The sequence below is a fragment of the Gossypium hirsutum genome, chromosome D07 (assembly GCF_007990345.1).
Source record: "Gossypium hirsutum isolate 1008001.06 chromosome D07, Gossypium_hirsutum_v2.1, whole genome shotgun sequence".
NCBI classification, from domain to species: domain Eukaryota; kingdom Viridiplantae; phylum Streptophyta; class Magnoliopsida; order Malvales; family Malvaceae; genus Gossypium; species Gossypium hirsutum.
This window is the reverse complement of record NC_053443.1, coordinates 2,959,531-2,984,455: the sequence shown is the minus strand read 5'-3', so window position 1 is coordinate 2,984,455 and position 24,925 is coordinate 2,959,531. Positions and strand designations below refer to the sequence as shown.

Sequence of the window (24,925 nt, the reverse complement as noted above, 5' to 3'; positions counted from 1 at the left end):
ATGGCATTATCCAAGGTTCGTTGATTGTAGACAATATTTGTTAGGATCGACTTGATTTAAGTAACAAGTAATAAAAAAAATAGCGGAATAAATTGAGAAATTGAACAGACATATTTAACATGGAAAAACCCCTTGGAAGAGGATAAAAAATCACGAGTAAAGATAATTTTACTATAATGGCAAAAGAATGAAGAGTACAAAAAATGGAGATAAAAACTAAACCCCGAAAACTCGAAAACAAAGAATCTTCAAAACGTAAACACGAAATTCTCTAAAGGTGTTATGAGTTCTAATATCTAATTTGTGTATTTTCTAAGGTTGCAAAAGAACCTATTTATAAGCTAAATTAGTAGGTGAAATAAACTATGCTAATAAATGCTAAATATATTATACTAATAAATACTAAATCTTCTAGAAAGAAAATATATTTTGTTTAGCTTGACTTGTAAGTAATCTATTAGAATTTGGGTCACACAACTCTAACAATCTCCACCTTGACACGAATTCTTACAACGCCATCTTTGCCAAAGCCCGCCACGAGCTTATCTTGAACTATGCAGGGAATTAACTGAGTCGAATATGTGCTTAGAAGCTGGAAGACTTCTAGCCTTTGACTTGTGCACCACCAAATCAAAACTAACCCGGGTCTGATTTTCACGAATACAGTGCCCTAACTTTTCAAAACCTGCATCCAAAAGAGAATCTCTCTTCAATGAAACAATTATACATTTTCCCTCCTATGACCAATTTGCCTCTACTCCAAACGAGTTGACTTCGACTCCGTAACGGACGAGGGACGTCCAATTTCACCGGTCACTATAGAACCTTCCAGAATATAAAGATTGCTAGTTCTTTTACCTTTTAACAAAACGAGAGCTCCATGAGATACTTTAATGTCGCTCGACTCGATGTTGATTTTGCATCCTTCAAGTCTAAAATACTTAAAGAGATGAGGTTCTTTCGTAAATCAGGTACATATTTGACATCTGAGAGTGTCTTAATCATGCTATCGTGTATCCTAATTTTAACAGTACCGATACCAATTACCTTACTAGATGAATCGTTTCCCATGCGCACAACTCCACCTTCAACCGAACTGTATGTGGAGAACCATTCTCTATTGGGACACATGTGGAAAGAACATCTCGAATCTAAGATCCACTTGGATGTGAGCTTGGAGTTATCGTTCGTTGACACTAACAAGAAATCATCACTGCTTTTATCGGTCAAATTAGCACCAGCTACATCTCCCTCGTTACTCTCAGTAGCTCTTTTATTTCGCAGTTTATAACAATCTGCTTTGACGTGACCTAACTTTTTAGAACAACGACACCTTTTGTCTCATTTCTTTGATGCTATCAAAACGGAAGCCTGCCTATCTACCTTACGTTTCAAACCAAACTCATTGTCGAGTTTGTCTCTACTCAACAGATGACCCTTCACATCTTCGAATGAGAGTTTGTCTTTGCCATAAATCAGGGTCTCCCTAAAAAACTTGTATGAAGGGGGTAAAAAACACAATAATAACATAGTCTGATCTTCATCATCAATATGAACCTCAACTTTTTTTAAATAATTTAAAAGAGTAATGAATTGACTGATGTGATTTCTAAGAAGCTCACATTCGTTTATGCGAAACATAAATAAACGTTGTTTCAACACTAAACGGTTAGCCAGAGACTTAGTCGCATAAAGAGTTTCTAACCTTTTCCACAAGGTAGATGAGGTCTTCTCCATCAATACCTCCTAAAATACCGTATTCGCGAGGCACAATTGGATTGTAGACAATGCCTTTTCATCAAGCTCTTCCCATTCTGTTTGATTTAGATTCTTAGGCTTTTTCCCGGTAACAACCTTTTTCAAGTCGGTTTGAACTAGAATTGCCATCATCCAAACTTGCCACAGAGTGAAATTTGTCACACCATCGAACTTCTCAATTTCAAACCTTGTTGCTGCCATCTCTGAACGAGCTGATCTATGAAAATTAAACTAATTCTGATACCACTTGTTAGGATCGACCCGATTAAGTAATAAGTAACAAAAAAATAGTGGAATAAATTGAGAAATTGAATACACAAATTTAACATAGAAAAACCCTTCCAAAGAGGATAAAAAACCACGGGCAAAGATAATTTTACTACAATGGCAAAAGAACGAAGAGTACAAAAGATGGAGATAAAAACTAAACCCTGAAAACCCGAAAATAAAGAACCCTCAAAACGTAAACACAAAATTCTCTAAATGTGTTATGAGTTCTAATCTTTAATGGGTGTATTTTTTAAGGTTGCAAAAGAACCTATTCATAGGCTAAATTAGTAGGTCAAATAAACTATGCTAATAAATGCTAAATATATTATACTAATAAATACTAAATCTTCTAGAAAGAAAATATATTTTATTTAACTTGACTTACAAGCAATCTCTTAAAATTTAGGTCATACAACTCTAACAGTATTACATTGACTAATCCGTTTAAATTAGTTGATCGAAGAAGCTCCTTAGAATTTTAGAATCAACACAATCAAGGTATTGTTTATTCCTTCCCCTAAAGTTCCATCAAGGAAAGCATGTTTAACCATAAGAGAGACTTTCTTTTGAACTTGAGACCCAACATCTTTGGAAGAAGATTGTGTGCAAGCCATTCAGTCTAGGGGCGTTAAGGGTTTAAAGGACCACACTGCTTAAGCAATACTAATGTCAATAATTGGGGCACACATATCAGATGTTGTCTAGCGGAAAGAACAGACCATCCAAACTTTTGTTGGGGTAGGGACAAGTGGTGTTACTAGATTAGAAGATTGAAATAGCTCAATGAAGTACCCTTGGACTATTTGAGGCCACTTTTGTTTGTAATCCAATTCTCTAAATTATATTTGGTTATAACTCCTTCAAATCATGGTGGTGAGGTGAAACAATTTAGTATTTTGCTCCCCATACATGATCTAATTGGCCCTCAACTTCAAAGTTCATATGGTTTTCTCTTATTTTAGAATGACTTGAAATTCTTTAATGAGGTTCTTGTGCAAGTTGATAAGAAACTAACTTGGGAACTCAGGCAATACTTTTTATATACCATATATATGAGCCATAAAATGTTTCCTAGTGTGAAAAGCATTCCTCAATGTGGTTTTGTTCCAAACCATGAGAAATATGGTAAATTGATCAATTGTAGCCATCAAGGGAGAACTCAAGTTATTCTGTTAGCTAGATAAAATATTTGTGAAGTTGTGATGGTTAACATACATTTCTTGGAGTCTAAAAGGACTTCTTCGAGTTCGCTAAACTTGGTTGTCTCAATAAACCATTAAAGGGTAGTGACCTGATCTAATCCTTTGGAGATGATGTACATGTGCATCAAGGAATAAAAGTTTCCATTTGTGAAAGCATAGTCAATGCGTTCATATTTCAGATGATTCACATTTCTAAAGTTTGTCCATGTGAAGTTTAGCCAAAAAGACTAAGGTCAATAAAATTACATGAATTCAAATAGTAATAAAACTCTTATATTCTCTGCAGCGAAAGAGCACCCCCTACATAAAATGGGAATATCTCATTACCCCCTACAAAAAATGAGAATATCTCATTAAAGTCGCTAGTAACAAGCTATGGGAGATTATATAAACTCACAATAATACTAAGGCTCTTCCATAACAACCTATGTTCTACTATTCTAGGACAAACATAAATAGTAGATAAAAGCCATCGAGAATTATTTGCGTGTACCTTCATTATCACACGAATTTCCTGTTCCATATCGTAAGAGTGGGTAATGGTAGTTGTAGTTGAAATAAAAAGAAGCTAAATTCCTCCTTTATGACCAATGGTAGAGGTATTATGCCAAGCAAAAAATGACAATCTATCCACAATTGGAGGCACCACAATAGCTCGTACCTTTGTTTCCCTAATTTCCATTATTTACGAGTCGTAAAGATAAGCCATTTCTCGAACTGTTGAGATGAAATCAGGGTGTCTTGCTTCCTTAAAGTTTCATATCAAGATAGTCATTGGCTTAATGCATGGGGGAGTCTCGGGTACTTGTCGAATCTCAATAGATCCTTGTTCATCTCTAAAAGCCTTTAAGGAAACATCTCTATATTGTGCAGTAGGTTCTATATTGTCCTTGAACTATCAAGATGTTCAGGCAAGCTCAGAATTTTTACACTGGAGTGTTGACTTTTAATAACTTGGTTGCTTGCAAGTTATTTTGTAACAACTCACACTTGATCTGAGGTTCGAACATGAGATACTAACTTCTCATTTAATATCAACACAACATCATGTTTTTAAAACATTATACCAAACATCCAGATTAATCAAAAACAAGTTCAAGTATTTAAAACACTTTTAGAAACATTTTTAATTGAGTTTTAGGTATTTGGAAATTATCGAAATCAAGTATGTCTTTGAGAATCAAAACAAGTAAAAACAGAGGAGAGACCCTATTTTCATGCAGATTCTAGCAAATTTACCTCTTTTCTCCATGCTAGTGGCATTACCCACTCTAAGTAGATGCCTTAAGCTTCTTCCAATCTTTACATGGGTGGTCGGTTCATAATATTCGATCAGTATTCTAGGCGGTGAAATACTACTACTACTACAGAGTTAAAGATGGCTTTAAAGGCTCTAAAATTTGGCAGCCATTTCCTCATAGTGAGGAAATTTCCATTAATAAACCAAGTTCTACCTTTGACTGCAACATCATAATCTTCTAAACACAAGAATTTAACTAGAGAATAGTCATTTCCTAGGTCGATAACTTGAATGGATTCTGAAGGTTTCCACAATTGATTTAATTTTGAAGTGAAGGAATTGAAACTCTATCGTTTCCCCATAAACCCTAACAATAAATGTCTTCTCCCATCAACTGCCAATGTGCTTTTTTTCATCTCGGGATAGAAAGATGGAGATGTCAATGTGTTCTTGGCCTTCATCCATAGCATTCATCTCCAACTCATTAGAATCCGTTGCATCCTCAAGTAACCATTGATCGTAATTTCTAAACTCATTGCCAACAAAAGTGTCCTTGTAAGAGATGAGTTTTTTTCCCCTTATTTGTGTTTCACCTTTTTTCTACTTCATAGTAGCTCAACTTTCTATTCTAGAGAGAGATATCAACTTTCTCACCAGTTTCTTCCACTATATCTTTTGGATTTTTCTTTTCTGATAAAATATTGGATTTTTACTCAATTTTTTTCTAATAATACTATTTTACCACTTATCATTTCAAATGTTGGTCAATATATCATTTGGTACCCGAGATTAGTTTTAATGTTCAATTTGGTATCTAGTTTTTTTTTTGTTCCACTTTGGTACTTGATTTTTTTTGTTCCAATTTGGCACCTAAGTTTGGCTTCAATGTTCAATTTAGTATCTAAATCAAGTAGTATCATGTGGCCCAATGAATGTCTGACACATGTACTTTAGTTAAAAAATATAAGTACTTAATTGAAAAAAAAGCTCAAATACTAATTGAATATTAAAGCTAAATTCAAGTACTTAATTGGAATAAAAAAACTCCAATATCAATTTGAAAAATAAACTTAAGTATCAAAATGAAAATTATAACTAAATCAGATGCCGAATTGGGAAAAAGATTAAGATATCAAACTAAATATTATAAAAGGCTAAATGTATTTTGTAAACCAGTAAGTTGAATAAAAATTTGTTCATGTTTATTTTTGTAGAAAAAAAGATAGCTTGAAGCAAAAAAACTTAAAAAATTACACTAATTACTCAAAGGAAGAACATAATCCTGGAAGTAGCTGCCATACACGTGGCCATATAATCAATTTCTGTATTTTGCGACTTTGAAATATGACAAATAAAAATTTGTTAACGTTTTTGTTAAAATTGTAGGTATATTAATTACATAGGATTTTTCTAATTAAAATTTGTAAATGTATTAATTATACATGATATGATATTGTTGTGGTTAGGTTTGTCTTTATCAACTTCTAAAATGGCCGTTGGGAATTTTGAAAACTTAAAACATGTATCCAAGCCATCAAATTCAAAACATGCTCGATCTTTAACCACAGGTTCTGAAGAAAAAAACCATTAGATCGCCCCCTTTGTATTTGAATAGCTCTCCAGACCTCTCCATTCCTCTCTTCGTTTCATTTCTTCTTCTATAATCATTGCAGTTCTCGATCTTCAATAGAACTTCATATCTTCGGTTGGATCTGCAAATGTGCATCGTTTCTACTTGCTCTCTTTTCCGGTTCTCCGTTTCTCGGTTTTCGGAGCTCAGTTCGGTGGTGAGTGCTTCCTTTTTCTTCTTTTTAGGGTTTCTTCTTATATCTTACGAATTTAAAGAGTTCTTTTTCTTTAATTTTTTTTAATTTTTTTTGAATCGATCTCGCTGTCTAGGTTACATACTAAACATTTTGCTTCACTAACTGTCGACTCTTTATCCAATTTCTGAGTTGTTGGAAATTAAATGAATTTAAAATTTGATCGTGATCTAGGGTCCTAGTTTAAGAGAATTTTGCTTTACTGACAAATTTTTAAATCGTTGATTATGAATTTTAATTAAATTGTCTAAAACTTTTTTCCTGATTTTTTTTTCTTTTATTGGGGGGAATTTTTTAAGGTTGATGTATAATTTATTTTTCCCTTTTATGTTAGTTTGTTCTGTTGTTTAGTGTGGAGGAACTTTCTAGTTAGGTTGATTTATAATGATTTGGAAAGCATATTGTGGAGAGAAACGTTGTAGAGTTGGAATTGGGGTATGCATCTTTATTCATCTACAAAGGAACTATGGATGGTGACAGAACAATATCGACTCCTTCAGTTGTGCCCAGCATCAGCGATGGCGCTCAGAGAATGCGAGCTTTTCATGGGTATTTTCCTTTCCATAGTGATTTTTACTTATTAACACCCCTCACTTGAAAAGTCAAAAATTCATTATATTTGTTCTTAGCTGCTCTCGTCCTCCCTTTACAATGTTTTCTATTTAATCTTGCTAAAATTTGTTTGTTCATGTATTACTGAGTTTTTCTGACTTTGCAATTCTTTTGTAGAAGAACTAGTGGTCCTACGAGACGTTCTACAAAAGGACAATGGACCCCTGAGGAGGTAATTTTCTTTCCCTAGTTTATGATTGCTGTCTTGCAATTTAAGATAATACCTTCCTGTAAACCTTATTGCTTTGGCTGTGTTTCCTTTCTGTAAACCTTATTGCTTTGGCTGTGTTATCGGTGTTTGGTAATTTTAGACCCAACCCTTGATAAATTTATTATTTGTGTTCATTTAGATGTGTTTGTCCGTATCAATGTACGGTGCATATGCATATATGTATGTAATTATTTGCATATTTTTAATAATTTATGGGTCTCCAGGATGAGATTCTGCGTAAAGCTGTTCAACAATTTAAAGGAAAAAATTGGAAAAAGATAGGTATGGTTTTTTTTTCAATGCAACTGGCATAATAGCTCTTTTTGAATCATTCTAATTATTTAATTGTACTGATTCATCTGCAGCGGAGTGTTTCAAGGATCGGACTGATGTACAGTGCCTACACAGGTGGCAAAAGGTCTTGAATCCAGAACTTGTTAAAGGGCCATGGTCCAAAGAGGTCATTGTTTTTTCCTACTTATTTTTCTTTTCCTCTCAATTCTTTGCACTTGATTGTTTTCGACAAAACAAATATATATATTTTTGATAATTAGTATGACATTCTGAGTTGCTTTTCTGAAATATATCAGGAGGATGAACTGATAATTGAGTTGGTGAACAAATTTGGGCCCAAAAATTGGTCAACCATTGCTCAGCACTTACCTGGACGTATTGGAAAGCAGTGCAGAGAAAGGTGCGATGATAGAGCTGTTACTTTTAATATGTAAACCCCATTTACATTTGTAGTTTTGCAGAAGGCCAAGGAGACTGGGGAGTGGACCTTGGATTATGGCTTTTTGTAGAACTGGTAACACAGCTGGCCTGAGCCTGGTTTCTTTGGGTTAATGCTGTTGAATTTTAACAGTTCTCACTCTGAGATGTTATTGTGAACTTTTTTGGAAATTTTATGAAATCATTTGGTGTTGTAATGCTCCTTTTCCCCCAAAAATATAAGAACAAAAAATTGTTCCTGTTTTGCATTTGTGCTCATACAGCTAAGTACTAATGTAGGTGGCATAATCATCTCAATCCAGCCATAAATAAAGAGGCATGGACTCAGGAAGAAGAGCTGGCTCTTATTCGTGCTCATCAGGTTTATGGAAACAAATGGGCAGAGCTCTCAAAGTTCTTGCCAGGAAGGTATGTTGCCAGACCTTCCCTTCCCATCAATGTTGTGTCGAGGTTACGTACTGTTGGTCTTTTATTCTTTTTTTACTTTGGTGGCTGCAAATCATCCTTGGATATCTGTACATTAATTAAAAGGTAATATATTTTTTCTACCAATAACTCTCTGTTTCCAAATTTGTACGGGTAACAGGACAGACAATGCTATAAAAAATCACTGGAACAGTTCAGTCAAAAAGAAAGTGGACTCTTACGTAGCATCAGGACTTCTAGAACAATTTCAGTTTCCACTTCTTACAAATCAAAGCCAGTCTATGCCTTCATCTTCTTCAAGGATACAGAGGAATGTAGATGATAGTGGTTCCAAATGTAGGACAGAAGCAGATGACATATCAAAATGCAGCCAAGAACCTACTATGGCTGGCTGCTCCCAGCCTACAAGTGATTTGGCTAATGCTGCTGTGCATACAAGAGAGCATTCGCACTTGACTGAAATATCTGGTGTGGGAAAGGAGAAGAATTCCTGTCCGGCACCTTGTTCAGAAGAGTATTATCCATCTTTGGAAGATGTCAGCTTCTCCATTCCAGAAATACCTGGTGAAGCAGGGTATTCAACATGTGGGGATTACCAGTTTGGTTTAACAAACCTACCTAATCCTTCTTCTCTGGAATTAGGGCAAGAATCATCTGGATTCAAAAATCACTGTATAGATACTAGTAGATGCCATGAAGTGATGAATGTTGCATTACAAACTTCTGTAGGATTAAATGCACCTACATCTTTCATAAATACAGTTACAACTTCTGACAAGCAAGAACATATGCTGATAACGGATGATGAATGTTGTAGGGTCCTATTCTCAGAGACAGTAACTGATGGATGCTTTGTCTCTGAAGATCTTACACAAGGATATAATATGGTTGAATCATCTTCTCAGGCTTCAGACATCCAAAAATCTGAAACTGGAATCACGCCAGAGTTGCAATCTAATTGTCCTTCAAGGTCTGAAGTGTTGCCAACCTCATGCTGTCAACCTTTTGTGTCTCCACTTATTTCAGTTGAGGATGGTACCACCCTTATATATGGCAGAGAGCTTGGTCAGTTAACTGGTCAACCTTTTGAAACTCAGGAGCAAGAACTTACTATGAATGTACATGATGGCTTTATCTGTACTAGTGATGACCATACATATGATACAGACATGCAAGGGCGATCATACCTTGACAAAGATTCTCCGAAGTTGGTTCCAGTGAACACTTTTGGTTCTGAATCAAATGCAATGCAAACTTGTCCTATTGTGGATGATAAACCAAACTTGCCTGCTGAACAAGATGAAGGAGGTCTATGTTATGAACCTCCTCGCTTTCCAAGCTTAGATATTCCATTTTTCAGCTGTGATCTTATATCAAGTGGCAGCGATAAGCAGCAAGAATATAGTCCCTTTGGTATTCGCCAACTAATGATGTCATCTATGAACTGCATCTCTCCATTTAGATTGTCTGATTCTCCATTATGGGATGATAGTCCTGATGCTAAGCTGAAAAGTGCTGCCAAAACTTTCACTGGTACACCATCCATATTGAAGAAACGCCACCGTGACCTATTGTCTCCTTTATCAGAAAGAAGATGTGGCAAAAAGCTGGAAACAGATATGACATCCAATTTGAGCAAAGAATTCTCTTGCTTGGATGTTATGTTGGATGCGAGTGGGACTGGAAACACATCTCAGGAGTCTCCATCTGAATGTAAGACCAAGTCTGGTGTCTTCATTGAAGAAAAAGAAAACCTGTGTCAAGCAGTTGATCAGGAACAATACAATGGGGTAGATCACACTGAACCTTTAGATGATGAAGGTCAGAAGAAAGATTCTAATGGAATTAATTCCCAAGGAGACATAGAAAAGGAAGCCTGCGTTACTGATGCCAAGGACAAAACATATGCTAACGCTTCTGACAAAATTGTGAGTTTTTTTATATATAAAAAGAATTATTATTTTTTTATGTAAATTTTCCAGCTTTAGAAGCACTCCTGTCTGATTAATCCCTTCAGCTTTTTGGTTCTTGTTTCTTTAATGATAACCTGAACTACTGTTGGAATATTGAGGGAGCTGGAGCTATACACTACTAATAGCGGTTGTTTATGTTGGAATATATTCAGAGATGATGCTGATAGTTCTATGTAAATTCGTGGTCTTATGTTGGAAATCTCATTCTTAACCCTTCTTTCTTTTTGTTGTTGTATTCCCTTTCACGTGATGAATTGATTGATATTATTTACTATTTTTTCTGATCTACTTTTGACAGGTCCAACGGCCTCCAGAAGTGCTTGTTGAGCACAATTTAAATGATCTACTATTGTTTTCTCCTGAACATGTTGGTCTTAAAGCAGACAGACCATTATTGTCTTCAAGCACACTGACTCCAAGAAATCAGGGTTTGGCTTCTGAATGCTTTTCGGGAAATGCATGCGTAATTGTCAGCTCTCCTACTCCGCAAATAAAGAACAGTGAAAGCCAGTCAATTTCATCAGCAACCTTGGAGAATTTGGCTGATAATGCCGGGAATGGTGCTGCTATTGAAAATTACAATATGTAAGGTTCCACTGCTCCCCAATATCGTTATATTATTTCGCTATTCTGTGTGCTTGTATGTTAACCTCTGCTTTTGTTTATTTCCCATCAAATGCTAACATTAGTTGATCGATTACTCACCAGTTGCTTGATTGATGTGGATTGCCAGGTTCAGTGAAACTCCATTAAAAAGAAGTATAGAATCCTCATCAGCATGGAAGTCTCCTTGGTTTATCAACTCTTTTGTTCCAGGCCCAAGGATTGATACAGAAATAACAATTGAGGTATAAAAACTTGAGGTAGGTTTTAGAATTTAGATATTTTGTTTACCATTCCTGATAACTGGGAATCTCTTTCCAGGACATTGGATACCTGATGAGCCCTCCAGATAGAAGCTACGATGCCATCGGGTTGATGAAACAATTAAGTGAGCATACTGCAGCTACTTATGCTGATGCTTTGGAAGTTTTGGGAAATGAAACTCCAGAATCAATTGTGAAGGGAAGACGCTCCAACAATTCTAAAATGGACAAAGAGAATAATCAAATGGAGACTCAATCACATTTGGCTTCAGATATCTTGGTATTACTGAAAAACCATAGCTATACTTGACATTCCCTTATTTGTTGCAATTAGTTGAAATTGATAATTTGCGATTAATTGCAGGTGGAGCGTCGCATCCTTGACTTTAGCGAATGTGGAACGCCTGGAAAGGGTACCGAAAATAGAAAGTCCTCAACTGCCGTGAGTTTCTCAAGCCCTACCTCTTCCTACCTCTTGAAAGGCTGCAGGTAATGGTTTATCAAGGGTACTGAAAAGGCTTGCATGTTTGTAGTTTACATTGAATATATGTATGCCATCTTTTTTTCCCCTTTTTTCTTTTCAAAATCCATCAATTTCTTGTCGAACGAGAATGGATCTAATTAAGTTAATTGATGATAAAAAAAGAATTGTGCAAGCGCATCAGATTCTCCAACTCTTCTCACTTGTTTCTTGTGTCCCAATGGGTTGTTTCTTGGAGTGGTGAAATTTCATTTCCTTTTAATTCTCTCAAGTTACATTTACTGTTGTCAATCATATAGGCTTTTTTCTAGGACGCAGGCACTAAGAAAATACAATTTGACTATTAGCATGGAAAGGTTTTATAAATGCTATCTTAGCCATTGACAAAAACCACAAAATATAAGGAAGTGGAAGTGAGTTTATTTCTTTCTGCCCTTTCAGTGTTTTGAGGGCTACAATTTTGTTCAAATACAGTTATTATTGAATGGTAAAGTGAAAAACAAATACTCATTTGATGTGATTCCCAATCAAGTGTATTGAGGACCTGCTGTGTGTGCTAAGCCCAATTTCTATGACATACGAGTAACTGCATCATGAATTGCATCAGCCAGATGAGGGACTGTCTTTGAACTCAGTCCTGCCATGCTAATCCTCCTGTACATAAAGAGCAAAAATAGATCGATCAAAATCCAATTCCAATAATTGGTTTACAGACTTGAGCTATATTATGCGAAATCTTCGTTTATGTGTGTGTGTGTGTGTGTGTGTGTGTTAGGCACATATACATGGATACGAGGCTTTTGATTCCCATATTGGATGCATGCCCTTATTTAAGTAAGATAGGACCAATAATTGAGCTTCTTACCCATCAGAAGTCATGTAGATATGGTATTCTCTGGTCATGAATTCCACTTGCTTTGAATTTAGTCCGGTGAAGGTGAACATTCCAATTTGTTTGATGATATGACTCCAGTCACCAGGTGTTCCTGCCATATGGAAAGCAAAAGAAATAAGTGAGAAAGTAACATATACTTAGGATATTGTGGCAATCGATTTGCTTAAATACAACACCACTAAGATAGAAGGAACTTCGAGTAGACCTCTAGCACGCAAAGCATCAAAAAGTTGTTTGCGCATGCTGATGATACGGTCAGCCATTGCCTTCAACTCAATAGTCCATTCATTGAACATGTTGCTGTTGGTTAAAAGGACAAAAGAAAAAGAATTAGGACAGGATACGACTGGTTATTAGAATCTGCAAAGTCCATTTGACAATAGCCCGCAACTGAGGCTTAAAATTCAATACATAAGCTGATATACACAAGATAAGATGGAGTTCTTGCCAACCAAATGATTCAGACAACAGCGATGTAGTGAAACAAGGGTGAAGAGTGCATACCTGTCCTTCAGGATGGTTACCACAATAGATGCACCATGAATTGGTGGATTTGAAAACATTGGCCGAATAACAAGCTTGAGCTGACTTTCGACCTTGCTTGCTACATCGGCTGCCCTGCAGACCTATTTACGATGAAATTTGTAATAACAATCAGAATACGTTCTTCAAGCCGATAAATAACAAGGCACAACTTGATCTATCAAGTAAAAAATGTCCATCTATGGTGACCAGATCTTGCTAACACATGATTTGTACAAAAAATAATATAAAAGTACTTTAAATTAAAATAATGCAATTTAGGGCATTCTAAATCTCATAGACATCGATATTAGAGTCTTACAACACTCAATGCACCAACACGTTCGCCATAGAGGCCCATGTTCTTTGCATAACTCTGAGCTACAAAGCATTCACCACCATCAGCAACAAACATACGAATCGACTGTGCATCTTCATCAAGATTTCCACTGGCAAAACCCTATAATAACAATTACCAATACAATCCTTTTAGAAATGATAATAATAGTAATAACGAATAACTTCATTCAAGTCTTCACCAGTTAAATGATCCAAACTGTTATAAGTTTATGGATTTGCAAAAGTAAATACCCAATGTTGCATTCAGTTCTACCTACCTGATAAGCACTATCAAAGAAAGGTAACAATGCCTTCGATCTCATCAACTGCCTAATTTGCTCCCACTGCTGAAGGGTGGGATCGACTCCAGTGGGATTATGAGCACATGCATGAAGAAGCACAATTGATCCAGAAGGGGCAGAGCCAAGGTCCTCCAATAACCCTTTTATCAAGAAAGGAATACCGAAAAATAAAAAAACTAATAGAGTAAAACTAAATCAAACTAATCCTCATCGGACACCAAAAAAGGGAGAACCAAAAAGCAATTATGCATAATCAGATATGGAGATAAATGGTCACAACAACTTCAACAATAATGATAGGAACTACAAAATTTTACTGATGTCATGTAGTTGATGATAATTGAGTAAGAGCCTAATATAAGATTGAAATACTGCATGGTGATACACACAAAACACATATTCATAGAAATTTTTCGTACCCTGGAAATTCATTCCGCGTGTTGTTGGATCATAATAGCGGTAAGTTTTCACAGATAATCCTGCCAAAGTAAAAACCTTGGGGTGATTTCCCCATGTTGGCTGTGGAATGTATATAGTTTTCTGCCAAAGAAAAAGTAAAAAAGGTAAGTGAAAGCACTACTATGAAATTGTCCAAAGATAATACAAAAAATACATTATGTAAAATAAAACAAGAAGGTTTACTTGATGATAATGCCTAGCCAAAAATTCAGCTCCAACTCTCAATGAACCCGTCCCAGATAAACACTGAACTGTAGTAACCCGATTCTCTCGAATAGCAGGGCTACATTTAAAACACACAAAAAGAAACAAATTATATACCAAAAACAATAAAATTAATGTAAAATTTCCTAGACTAGCATTAAACATCCAATATTAACAAACCTGTCAGCACCAAAAATAAGTTTAGCACTTAATTTATTAAACTCAGCTATTCCAACAATGGGAAGATATTCCTTAACACGTGATTTATCGTTCAACAACATTTGTTCAGCTTTTCTCACCACATTAAGAACAAGAGGCTTCCCTTCCTGTTAGCAAAATTAACAAATTTTAAATTGAAAACAAAAAAATCCAATGCCAAATTGTATAAAAGGTCCACTATACTTTTTTTGCGGATTTAATCCTTATATTATAATTTGATCATTTCTAGTTCTCTACTTCTTGAAATATGTATGTTCAGCCATGAAACCAACTTTGGCATGTTTTTTACTTACGATGATTTGCTATATACACCTTGCTATTTTTTGCACAGAGAAAATTTGTTAAGCTGCATGTGTTCAAATTATTTGACCAATTTAATAGAAAAAAGAATTAGTATCAAGACCGAAAATATATATTTTAGAAAATAAAAACTAAAAATTATCAAATTAAACAGCAAAAAAAGAATTTATATTACAGGGATATTTTATAGAATTTTACCAAAATCCAACTTTATGGAAAATCTTTTAAAGAAATAAATAACTTACCTCAGTTCGATAAGCACCAACTCCTAAATTCAACTTAACGGGGCTGGGATCTTTGTTATATGCAACAGTCACCTAATAAATCAACGGTATGTGTTAGCTAATTGTTACATCTTAATCATTCATAATTAAAAGAATAAAAAAGATACCCAAAAAAAAAAACAGAGAGAGAGAGATTGAATTTATTAGCATACTCCGAGAATGGGATCTTCAGGGGCGCGAACGACGTGAGAGAAAACGGAGTCTCCATGAAACCCGGAGGTGGGAGAAAATGCTACGGCGGTTTGAGACACCATTGATGCGGTTGCGAGGTGTCGGACCAGAGCGTTTAACCGACGATCGGCCGACGAAGATGAAGAAGAAGACGGTGACGCGAATTCGGGGCGCATTTTAGCTTGTTCGGTACGTTTGAATGATGAATTTTCGCTTACTTTTTCCTGTTTGGTTTTACGGCAAAATTTGCTTTTGGGAGCTGATAACCGATTGTTCCGTTTTGTTTGCTTATATCAATAGAAAGCTTACGCGGCGAGTGACGGTAGCTGTTATCAATTGGGGTCCACCTTTTTTTTTTATCTCTATTATATAATTTTCTTCTCTCTCTCTCTTTTTTTTTTTGACAAAATATAGTTCTCAATTTTAAAACTTTAAGACAAATGAAAAAAAAAATTTAACATTTTATACACAATTATGTTTTGTGTTCTGGATTTTTTTGATATTCTACCATACTTAAAATTACTAATAGTCTCTTCCCAACTCATAAATAAGAAAGTAATTCATTTCAACACACTTGAACTCTTATTCTCTTGTATTAGTAACAATGTTCATATTGATTAAGTTAAAACTTAATCAACATTATATTCCATCATTAGAATGAAATAAAGTATCAAATAACATATAATGTGATTTCAAAACATTTTTTTGTGTAATAAAAATACTATATATCTTTTAATTTTTAAATATATTAAATGTCAAAAAGACTCGTAAAATAATTAAAAATAAATTAAATTTTTAATCGAAAATTACATTTAATTAAGGTGTTAATTGAAAGTTAGTAAACAATTAAGATTCTTAATACAATTTTCTATCAAAATATCTTGCGGGCAATTAAGTGGTGACTGTCATGGACGTGATGATTAAATAATAATTGACATAAAAAGACTGATAATGCAACAGCTTAATTGATTTGTTAAATTATTTTATGATGGTTTAAATGAATTTTAGGATAAAACAACTTTTTTCAACTTGATTCTTAAACTCTTTTTTTTTATCAAAATTAGCTATTAACCTTGCAATTTAACTTGAATTCCTTTAAAATGTTATATGTGATTGATTATTTATCTCATTTTTTAAATATGAGGTTCGAAGTTTAATCTCTACCTATAAAAACAAAACAAATTTCAATGATTTGTCTAAAAAGAATTAATTACTACTATTAGCCATCCAAATTTTGATAAAAGATTTCATTAAAGCTTTGTAAAATATTTTAAAAATCAAAAGCGGTCGCATATTCAATTTCCGAGCTTCATAAAACGCAATGATTAAAAGTTCAATTTTTTTTAATGCAAAGATTAATTATTTTTAATTATTTTACTAGGTTTTCCAATATTTGATTTTTTCTAAAAAGATAATCGCACCCATTCAATTGATTAGAAAGAAAAGCCGGGTGACACATAGGATTTTTCCAAAAGATGATGAATTATAGACGAAGTGGGGTTTGGCACGTTTGCCAAGATGTCTGTTTTTGGATATTCACCAATTTCTAGGACTTCATTTAGATGTGAAATTAAAATATGTTATCTTTTTTTTTTAATGTCAAGTTAAATTTAAATAACTACTTTCACATTAAAATTTATTAAAACCTTATTTTAATTAAAATTTAATTCAATTATAAAAGTATATAATTTTCAAAGTTTTTAAATTAATATAATACTTAGAGTTATCCATAATATATTTTAACCCTTAAATAAGAAGATAAATATGTTTTAGCACACTCAAACTCACGTCCTCCTACATTGACAACAATATTAATGACAACTAATCTAAGACTCAATTAACAACTAAAATATTATTTTAATTAACTTGTATGACAAAATTTAAGCTTTCGAAACTATCACAAAAGTTTCAATTCTCAATAATAAAACAATAAGAATTATTTTAAATCACTATTTAGAGCTTCAATTTGACCATAAGTCTCATATTGGAGTTCGAATTTTTCCTAATTGGTCCCATATTAGGATGTGAACTAAACAATTGTTCACATATTGAGTCTTGAACTTATTTTTTATCTAAGTTAATTCTCAAACTTGATAACTGTTATTACATTAGGGGTCTGAACATTAGGATTTTAAAGAAAATATCAAAGACCTAGACAAAAAAATTGAAACCCTAATGTGAGAGAAATTATCAAATTCAAGGATTAACTTATAAAAAAAATCAAACATCAATATAGGAGTAACTACAAAAACCTTAATGTAAAAATAATTGTAAAGTTGAAGCCTAAAAAAATCTAACCCTAATAGTTTTTATATTGTTCAAATTTCCTTTTATTAGTGAAATATATAAACCAAACTCAAATTTAAAATATTATATTCAAAATCTAATATGTTATCAGTGTGACCAAATATAGCAAATAATATGATTGTTAAATAAGCCTATTCATAATTTATTTATTATCTATATTATTATTTAAGTTTTTAATTGAGTTAGCATCACGAGTTAATTGGATACCAACTTGATTTGGTAAATTACGGAAATTTCTTCCTGTAATTAAAATAAATTATATTACTTGAAGGTGTTTTAATCTTTTTATTAAAAAAAACTTACATGAGCTTAATTTGAACTTATGTTATTTAGCAATAATAAAATATTAACTTCACCACTAAACCAAACATTTATTTTAATATAATATTTACATTCTAATTTTATTATACATACTTTATTGTATCATCTCCATCAATTATATATCTATCAATACTATTATTTAAACCCCTAGCTGATTTAGTGTCATGAGTCAACCGGCCATCAATTTGGTTAGAAAATTATGAAAATATTCTTTTGTAACTAAAATAAGTTATATTATTCCATGGTAGTTTAATCTTTTTTATTTAAAAATAATAATAATAAATTGATTGAGTTGGTATCACAAGTCAACTTGTCACTAACTTAAGATTGATGGCACCAATATAAACAATTGTAGTGCATTTAATATTCTTAATATGATATATTTACGTATTTAAATTTCATTTTATTCACAATTTAATTTAAACTTTCTATTTTAATATCATACATATTTTATGTATTATTAATTAGTTTTAAATATACGTTTTGTTATTATTGTATGTTATTTTTAAACTAAAATTTATGTTTTAAGTATATAACTTCTACACAAATACGCGTGGGATAGAATTTGTAATTATCTTTTTAATATCTAGAAAATAAAAGTTGTACATGTTTGAATAAAGAGTGTTATTTGTATTAGATTTTGTTCCACAAGAGAAAAACATAATGCTAAAATTACATTTATAAAAAAATTGAGTTATAAGTAAAATGGTAAAGTGAATTTAGACCTTACAAACATTCTATATAAAAAGTAATAAAAGATGAAAATATCATTATATTAATATTCAATCCTTTATTAATAAATAACTTTTAAGTTATTTATCTGATCAAGTTTATATCGAGTTAACTGTGACACCAATTCAATCAAATACTCATTCAATTACTTATTAAAAAAAAGACTTATGAATAATTTCTTTGATCAACTTGATATTAGGTTAACTCGTGACATCAATTCAATCAAACACATTATATATAAGTATAGATGTATGGTATCAAACTCTGTTTCTTAAGGGCCATCATAGTCATAAATGAATTGGAAAAGTAATTGTAAGTTGGACATCAATGGTCATGGTTCAAAGCCAGTGTAACCGATCCCCTCCCCAAATTTGCAATGAAAAAATAAAAAGCCAGTTGATCCAAAGCAAAAGGGTAAGGGTGAAAAATACAAGTCTAGGCTAAAGTACTGGATGGAAGAGAGCTTATAACTGCATCGTGTATTGCACCTGCAAAATATGGAACTGCCTTTGAACTTAGGCCTCCAATGTTAATCCTCCTGAAACAAAGTTGATAACCATAAATCCCAGTATTGATGAGGGAACTGATTTATTAAGATTATTGCTTATACAGTAAATGAGTAGCTGGAAAAATCTTTTACCCATCAGATGACATGTAGATATGGTATTCTCTAGTCAGAAAGTCAACTTGATCCTTGTTCAATCCGGTGAAACTATACATTCCCACCTGCTTGATAATATGGCTCCAGTCACCTGGGGTCCCTGCCCGAAAAAAGGAGAAGGATGTACCCTGAAGTTTAGGTCAAACCACCAAAATTTTGGCAGATTCTCAAATAGTTCATGGTTGAATGATTGAAAACAACTCATCCTGCATTTTCTCTTTTGCAATGGAGGTTTGAGATGGATCTGTTATGTGAATGAAATGGTCAACACATATATGCTTAGTTTGGTAGGGGTATTATTTTTTACACATTTTTTAGTATATGAGTTAGCAATAAACCAATTCAATTGGTAATATTTAATCACTCTCATGAGTTACTGTTAGCAAAGGGACGGAAAAATTTTCGTTTATTTGGAAGAGGTCTTATTTTTTACCTAGAGTTTTTACTCATCTTTCTAATTTCAAGCTTAAATTTGTATAGGCTATTCTTTTTTTTATGTCTAATTATTGTAATACGAATGTGATAAAAAAGTTTTTTTCTCGTGTTATTCTACTAGTAACCAAATGAGGCAATAGTGTAAAGAGTTTACAATCGATTACCTTTGTTGCATAAAGAATCATAGAGTTGGCGGCGTACTTGGACCAGTCGATCTCTCATCGCCTTCAATTCGTTAGTCCATTTTTGGTACAAATCCCTGCAACAGGTTAAGAATTAACAAACTTTGAGGCAAGGTTTAGACTTGGACCATCGATTCCATGCCAAGATAATTGTTCATACACCGTTTAGATCAAAACATTCTAAAACATGGGGTTAACTGGAGGGATTGTGATTTTAATATGTTGTGGATCTAAATATTTGAGAAAGCATTTACAGGTACAGAAAGGAGGAAAGAAGAAGGGGAAAGCTAAAGAGAGGATACAAATTCATATATTTTCAAATGATAAACCTAAAAGTATTGTTTCTCTTTTATACTAGTATTGACTAGTTCACATTAGTATCCCAATATTACCTTTAATGAAATGTACATTTACAATCTAACCCAACAAATAACAAAAGATAGAATTAGGCTTGTATGGCAATAAGCCAAACGGTTTTTCATATTGCTACTAGGGAAAAAATCCAATCTCATTCATATTCTCTAAATACACATTGATTCAACCGAGTTATACTGATTAGAAATTAAAGTTGAAAAAGTTATATATCATAGTTATGATCTCTAAATTATACATACTTAATTTTTTTGACATCCCATCTTCAGAAAAGAGAGATTTACTTTATCTAAAATGTTAATATATTAATTTGGAAGATCAAAACCATAAGACTTGAAGATTTCAATATATCAATGGATTCAAGTATGCTTCCACATTAAATTTTTGTTCTTAATGATCTGACATGACATCTCTTGGTTTATTAAGATTTATATCAGACTTTTATGGTCCTAACACTTTAGCTTTTAAGGTCCTAGAACAGTTCGCATTTTCTTGCATGAAACAAAAATTTGCAACTTCAGAATGTCATTGCCACATTCACAAGAAAGACACTGAGTGACTAAAAAGTCTATGACTGAATTATTTTATTACCTATCCTTCAGAATGGCAGTAACAATGGCTGCACCATGAATGGGCGGGTTTGAATACAAGGGTCTTATGATCAGTTTGAGCTGGCTTTCAACCCGCCTTGCCACATCAGCTGTTTTGCAAACCTAAATCCACATTAAGGATGATAACCATGGTAGTGAGAAATACGCAGATATTTTAAAAATATTGTTCTCATATAAGAAACATATTTGATTCTTCGGAAAAGGAAAATGTGACCGCATGGTCATACATGGAGATAGATATTAACTATGAAGAGTTCTATCAAAACATCTTACAATGCTAAGCGAACCAATGCGCTCCCCATAGAGTCCCATATTTTTTGAATATGATTGAGCCACAAAGCATTCGCCGCCATCACAACCAAACATGCGAATGGATTGTGCGTCATCATCAAGATTTCCACTTACCAGACCCTACAAGCACAGTCCATCAATCACTAAATGAGGTTCAAGCAGAAACCTAAAGCCATATAGATTTAGTAGTTTCTTACCTGATAAGCACAGTCAAAAAAAGGCAATAGGCCTCTCTGTCGCATTAACTGCCTGATCTGTTCCCACTGCTGACAAGTCGGATCAACACCAGTAGGATTATGGCCACAAGCGTGGAAAAGCACAATGGCTCCAGTTAAGGCAGACCCAAGATCTTCCAAAAGGCCTATCAAACACCAAGATGAATTATCTTAATCCATGAGAACAATGAAGACAATCATTTCCAGTGCAAAATAAAAATACTGCCAAATGGTGATGTTATGACCATTTTAGTGTGAATTGGCGTTCAGTAAAGGAAATTGAAAAGAAATTAGGTATATCTTGCATACAATACCCAAATTCATATGCATAATAAGCTTAATTCTTAAACCTATAATAAACATGATATACTGAACTGGTGATTCAAATCAAATTGCAGTTGCAACATGGAGTTTCAACAAATGGAAGTTGCTCAAAATGAAGTGGAGACCTTGAAAGTCTAGCACAAGTGTTTTGGGGTCATAATATCGGTAAGTCTTCAAAGTTAACCCTGCCGCAGATATCAGATTTGGATGATTTCCATATGTTGGCTCAGGAAGGTAAACCACATGCTGCAAAAGAAGGTGGACGATAAGGTTAAGCAGTCCACTCATAACACATAAACCAATATGGTGTGAAGTCCTTTACTTGGTGGTAATGTTTTGCTAAAAATTCAGCTCCAACCCTCAGTGATAGACAACCAGAAACACATTGGACAGTAACCACTCTACTTTCCTTGATGGCAGGGCTTTTCCGAACAATGATATAAGCAGCCAACAACAGAAAAACAACTTCAGCTAAAATCAGAGTTTAAAGAAACCGGAAAAATGAAAAAAAATGGGTTCAGGAATAGCCTAATAATAACTGAGCTTGCAAATTGCTATGCTTTCTGAACATTGGGTACTGCAGCCTTGCTAATAACCAATCTTATAGTTAAAATTTTATTTCTCTAATTTTCTTTTTTTCCTACATTAAGAAAATTGATCTAATAAATTCGAAACCAGGCTAGTATTCTTGTACCTGCCAGAGCCAAACATTAGCTTAGCACTTAATTTATTAAATTCCGGCATTCCTGTTATAGGAAGATACTCCTTGTCAGCAGACCTAAATATCAGATAAATTAGAGTTCAGTCATGACTCAAGCAAGTTATGATGGCAAAATAATAATAAAATACCTACAGATCATTAGCTAGTGTCTGCTCCACTTGTTTAACAACATTTAATGTATGGCATTTTCCCTCCTGTCGTTCAACGAACAAATCCCATCCAGAAAATTGTTTCCGTCAAAGAAAAACAAGCGATGTGATATAAGGAAATGCTCGTGGAAGTTACTTTCTACTAATATTAATCCATGATTATAACAGTTACCGACCAGCTGATAACAGCCTAATACAACTGAATGCTAAGGTAGGATGTTTATTCAACTAAAAAAGATACCTGAAAGAACCAACCTTGCAACAATATCATGACTTTATTTTACTGGGAGAAGTGGGTGATAGGAATGACCCTATTTCTGTGAAAAGACTATAACACATGATCGAAAAACACATTCTCCAGGAGCATGCCAAAATCTTGAAATACAAAGATAAAGTATAGCAACCCCATATAATAAGTATTCTATCCGGAAGTATACTTGCAATGGTCAATGTGGGTGAGAAATATCATTAATTGGCAGAAGTTACAAACACTCACCTCTGTTCGGTAAACACCAATACCCAAATGCAGCTTATTGGGGCAGGGGTCCTTGTTGTAAGCAGCTGTTGTCTTTTTTCATATAATATAAAAGCATTAAAAACAAAATAACGTCTTAATTATTGAAGCAACAAAAAGAAGGCAAGCTGCAGTGTAAACCTGTTACCAGAGATTGCTCTCTCCATCAAATTTCGAATTGGTATGCACGATCCCAATCAGGGAACGCTAGCAATCCAATTCAGTAAAACTAACGACATTAATATATAGCTTATTATAAAATTATTGAGTAAAACAAACAATTATATATAAGTTCCAAAACAGAAAACTGAAGGAACCGGAGAAGACTACATTATTGAATTAGTTCTATAAAAGTAACGACTTGCGTACTAGATCGATCCACGTTCAGTGTCACACTAGTGTAACTAATTTATCAAAATACTTGTATTGCTAAAAAAAGATCAGAAATGCTAGAGAACTTCATATAAAACATCCATTTTTGTCTATCTAACGTTGACATATTCTATACCTGAAAATCAGTGTCAATGACAGTTTCAAGCCTAAAGATATAGCTTTCTAATTTTCAATTAGAAGACGGGCACATTTAAGAACCAATTTCAAGCACAATTCAGGAGCACAATAGTCAAAGCCCAGTTGAAGCGTTGAAATGATCTTGAACCAGGTTGGACTTATCAATTCCTAATTCAGCATATACTATAATGGACGAAATAGCACTGAAAAGTACTTCAAAGCAGTGAAAAACGCTAAAACTTCTTTAATTGGAAGAACACAGAACAGTACAGTAATGGAGTGAGGAGACACTGACTAAAACAAGTTGCAAGAAATATGCAAAACTTTCAAAGCCAATACCACGTAGACTGGAATATCCGGAGCAAAGGTCATGTCCTGAAACAGAGAATCGCCATTTGAGTGGATTCTGGTCGGCTCCATAGGCTTTAGATGCTCCATAAGAACGATGATGCAGTGAAGAGGTAAATTAGGAAACTATTATGCTTATGATTCATAAAATTATCCGATTTTCAGATTTGAGTTTTAAATGGGCTGGAAATATATTTTATACGAAGGATTGTCGGCAGAAGTCCCACTCCCACAAGCACTATCATCCTAGTAGTCTAATTTCATTTTGTTCTCTACTTCCCTTTACTCAAAAAAATATTAAATTAAGTCCATTTTGTTATTGTTATCGGTACAAGAAAAGTAATCTTTATATTTAAGCTATTTAAGGATTGAGGATAAGTTATGGCTTGTTTTTGTATTAAAATGATCAGATAATGAGTTAGGAGTAATTCTAAGCATTGTATAAAAAATTATAACAAAAACTTATAAAGAGATTAATATTAAAAAAATACTAAATTAATCCTTCTACATGGAAAATAGTACTTTTGATAATCCGTTTAATGGCCATATTTTTACTATTATTTTAATTAATTTTAGATATGAGTTTTAGCTAATTTAGGGTTTAATTTCTATATAAATTTAACAATTGTTGAATGTGTTGGAAAGCGAATTGATATGTAGATTGTATGAAAAATTTAGCACGTAAGCTTAAGTTGACTTAAAAAATTCTTCGATTCTAAAATTATTTTATTATTTTTATTTAGATAAATATCTCTTTTAAGAGATTAATTAAATTAAAATTAGATTTATTAGTAATTAGTTTTGGTTTAGATTTTGGTTGATAACCAATACAAATGAGAACCTTGAGACTCTCACTCCTACTTAAAATATTCAATTTCAGCTTTCATTAATTTTTTTATTTAGAAAATGGGCTCAGTCATCTCATAAAGTCGTAATAACATCA

The 24,925-nt window shown here is 33.4% G+C and overlaps 3 protein-coding genes across 5 annotated transcripts; 1 reads left to right on the top strand and 2 right to left on the bottom strand.

Moving 5' to 3' along the window:
- Nucleotides 1-5,934: 5,934 nt before the first annotated feature.
- On the top strand, nt 5,935-11,787 carry LOC107953833 (transcription factor MYB3R-1). 2 transcript variants are annotated; one of them, XM_016889253.2, is made up of 12 exons: nt 5,935-6,257; nt 6,628-6,842; nt 7,023-7,077; nt 7,341-7,398; nt 7,482-7,576; nt 7,707-7,810; nt 8,128-8,256; nt 8,435-10,202; nt 10,546-10,832; nt 10,981-11,095; nt 11,172-11,393; nt 11,478-11,787. In XM_016889253.2, the coding sequence occupies exons 2-12, from the start codon at nt 6,760-6,762 to the stop codon at nt 11,604-11,606; spliced, it is 3,045 nt and encodes a 1,014-aa protein (XP_016744742.2). In that variant the 5' UTR covers nt 5,935-6,257; nt 6,628-6,759; the 3' UTR covers nt 11,607-11,787. The 2 variants fall into 2 exon arrangements, with proteins under 2 accessions (XP_016744742.2, XP_016744743.2); XM_016889254.2 differs by having other exon boundaries at nt 5,974-6,257; nt 6,645-6,842.
- Nucleotides 11,788-11,994: 207 nt separating this feature from the next.
- Nucleotides 11,995-15,561, bottom strand: LOC107953834 (aspartate aminotransferase, cytoplasmic). The gene is made up of 11 exons (XM_016889255.2): nt 15,271-15,561; nt 15,080-15,151; nt 14,496-14,641; nt 14,295-14,394; nt 14,072-14,192; nt 13,629-13,792; nt 13,334-13,471; nt 12,994-13,115; nt 12,695-12,789; nt 12,460-12,580; nt 11,995-12,248 (listed from the first exon to the last, which is right to left on the bottom strand). The coding sequence occupies exons 1-11, from the start codon at nt 15,463-15,465 to the stop codon at nt 12,164-12,166; spliced, it is 1,359 nt and encodes a 452-aa protein (XP_016744744.1). The 5' UTR covers nt 15,466-15,561; the 3' UTR covers nt 11,995-12,163.
- A 3,355-nt stretch (nt 15,562-18,916) lies between these two features.
- Nucleotides 18,917-24,269, bottom strand: LOC107953835 (aspartate aminotransferase, cytoplasmic). 2 transcript variants are annotated; one of them, XM_041097055.1, is made up of 12 exons: nt 23,974-24,269; nt 23,107-23,178; nt 22,594-22,655; nt 22,435-22,518; nt 22,063-22,162; nt 21,866-21,986; nt 21,399-21,562; nt 21,184-21,321; nt 20,891-21,012; nt 19,910-20,004; nt 19,290-19,410; nt 18,917-19,187 (listed from the first exon to the last, which is right to left on the bottom strand). In XM_041097055.1, exons 1-12 carry the CDS (start codon nt 24,070-24,072, stop codon nt 19,085-19,087), a joined length of 1,281 nt encoding a protein of 426 aa, XP_040952989.1. In that variant the 5' UTR covers nt 24,073-24,269; the 3' UTR covers nt 18,917-19,084. The 2 variants fall into 2 exon arrangements, with proteins under 2 accessions (XP_040952989.1, XP_040952990.1); XM_041097056.1 differs by lacking the exon at nt 18,917-19,187 and having other exon boundaries at nt 19,376-19,554; nt 23,974-24,244.
- Between the last annotated feature and the right edge of the window lie 656 nt (nt 24,270-24,925).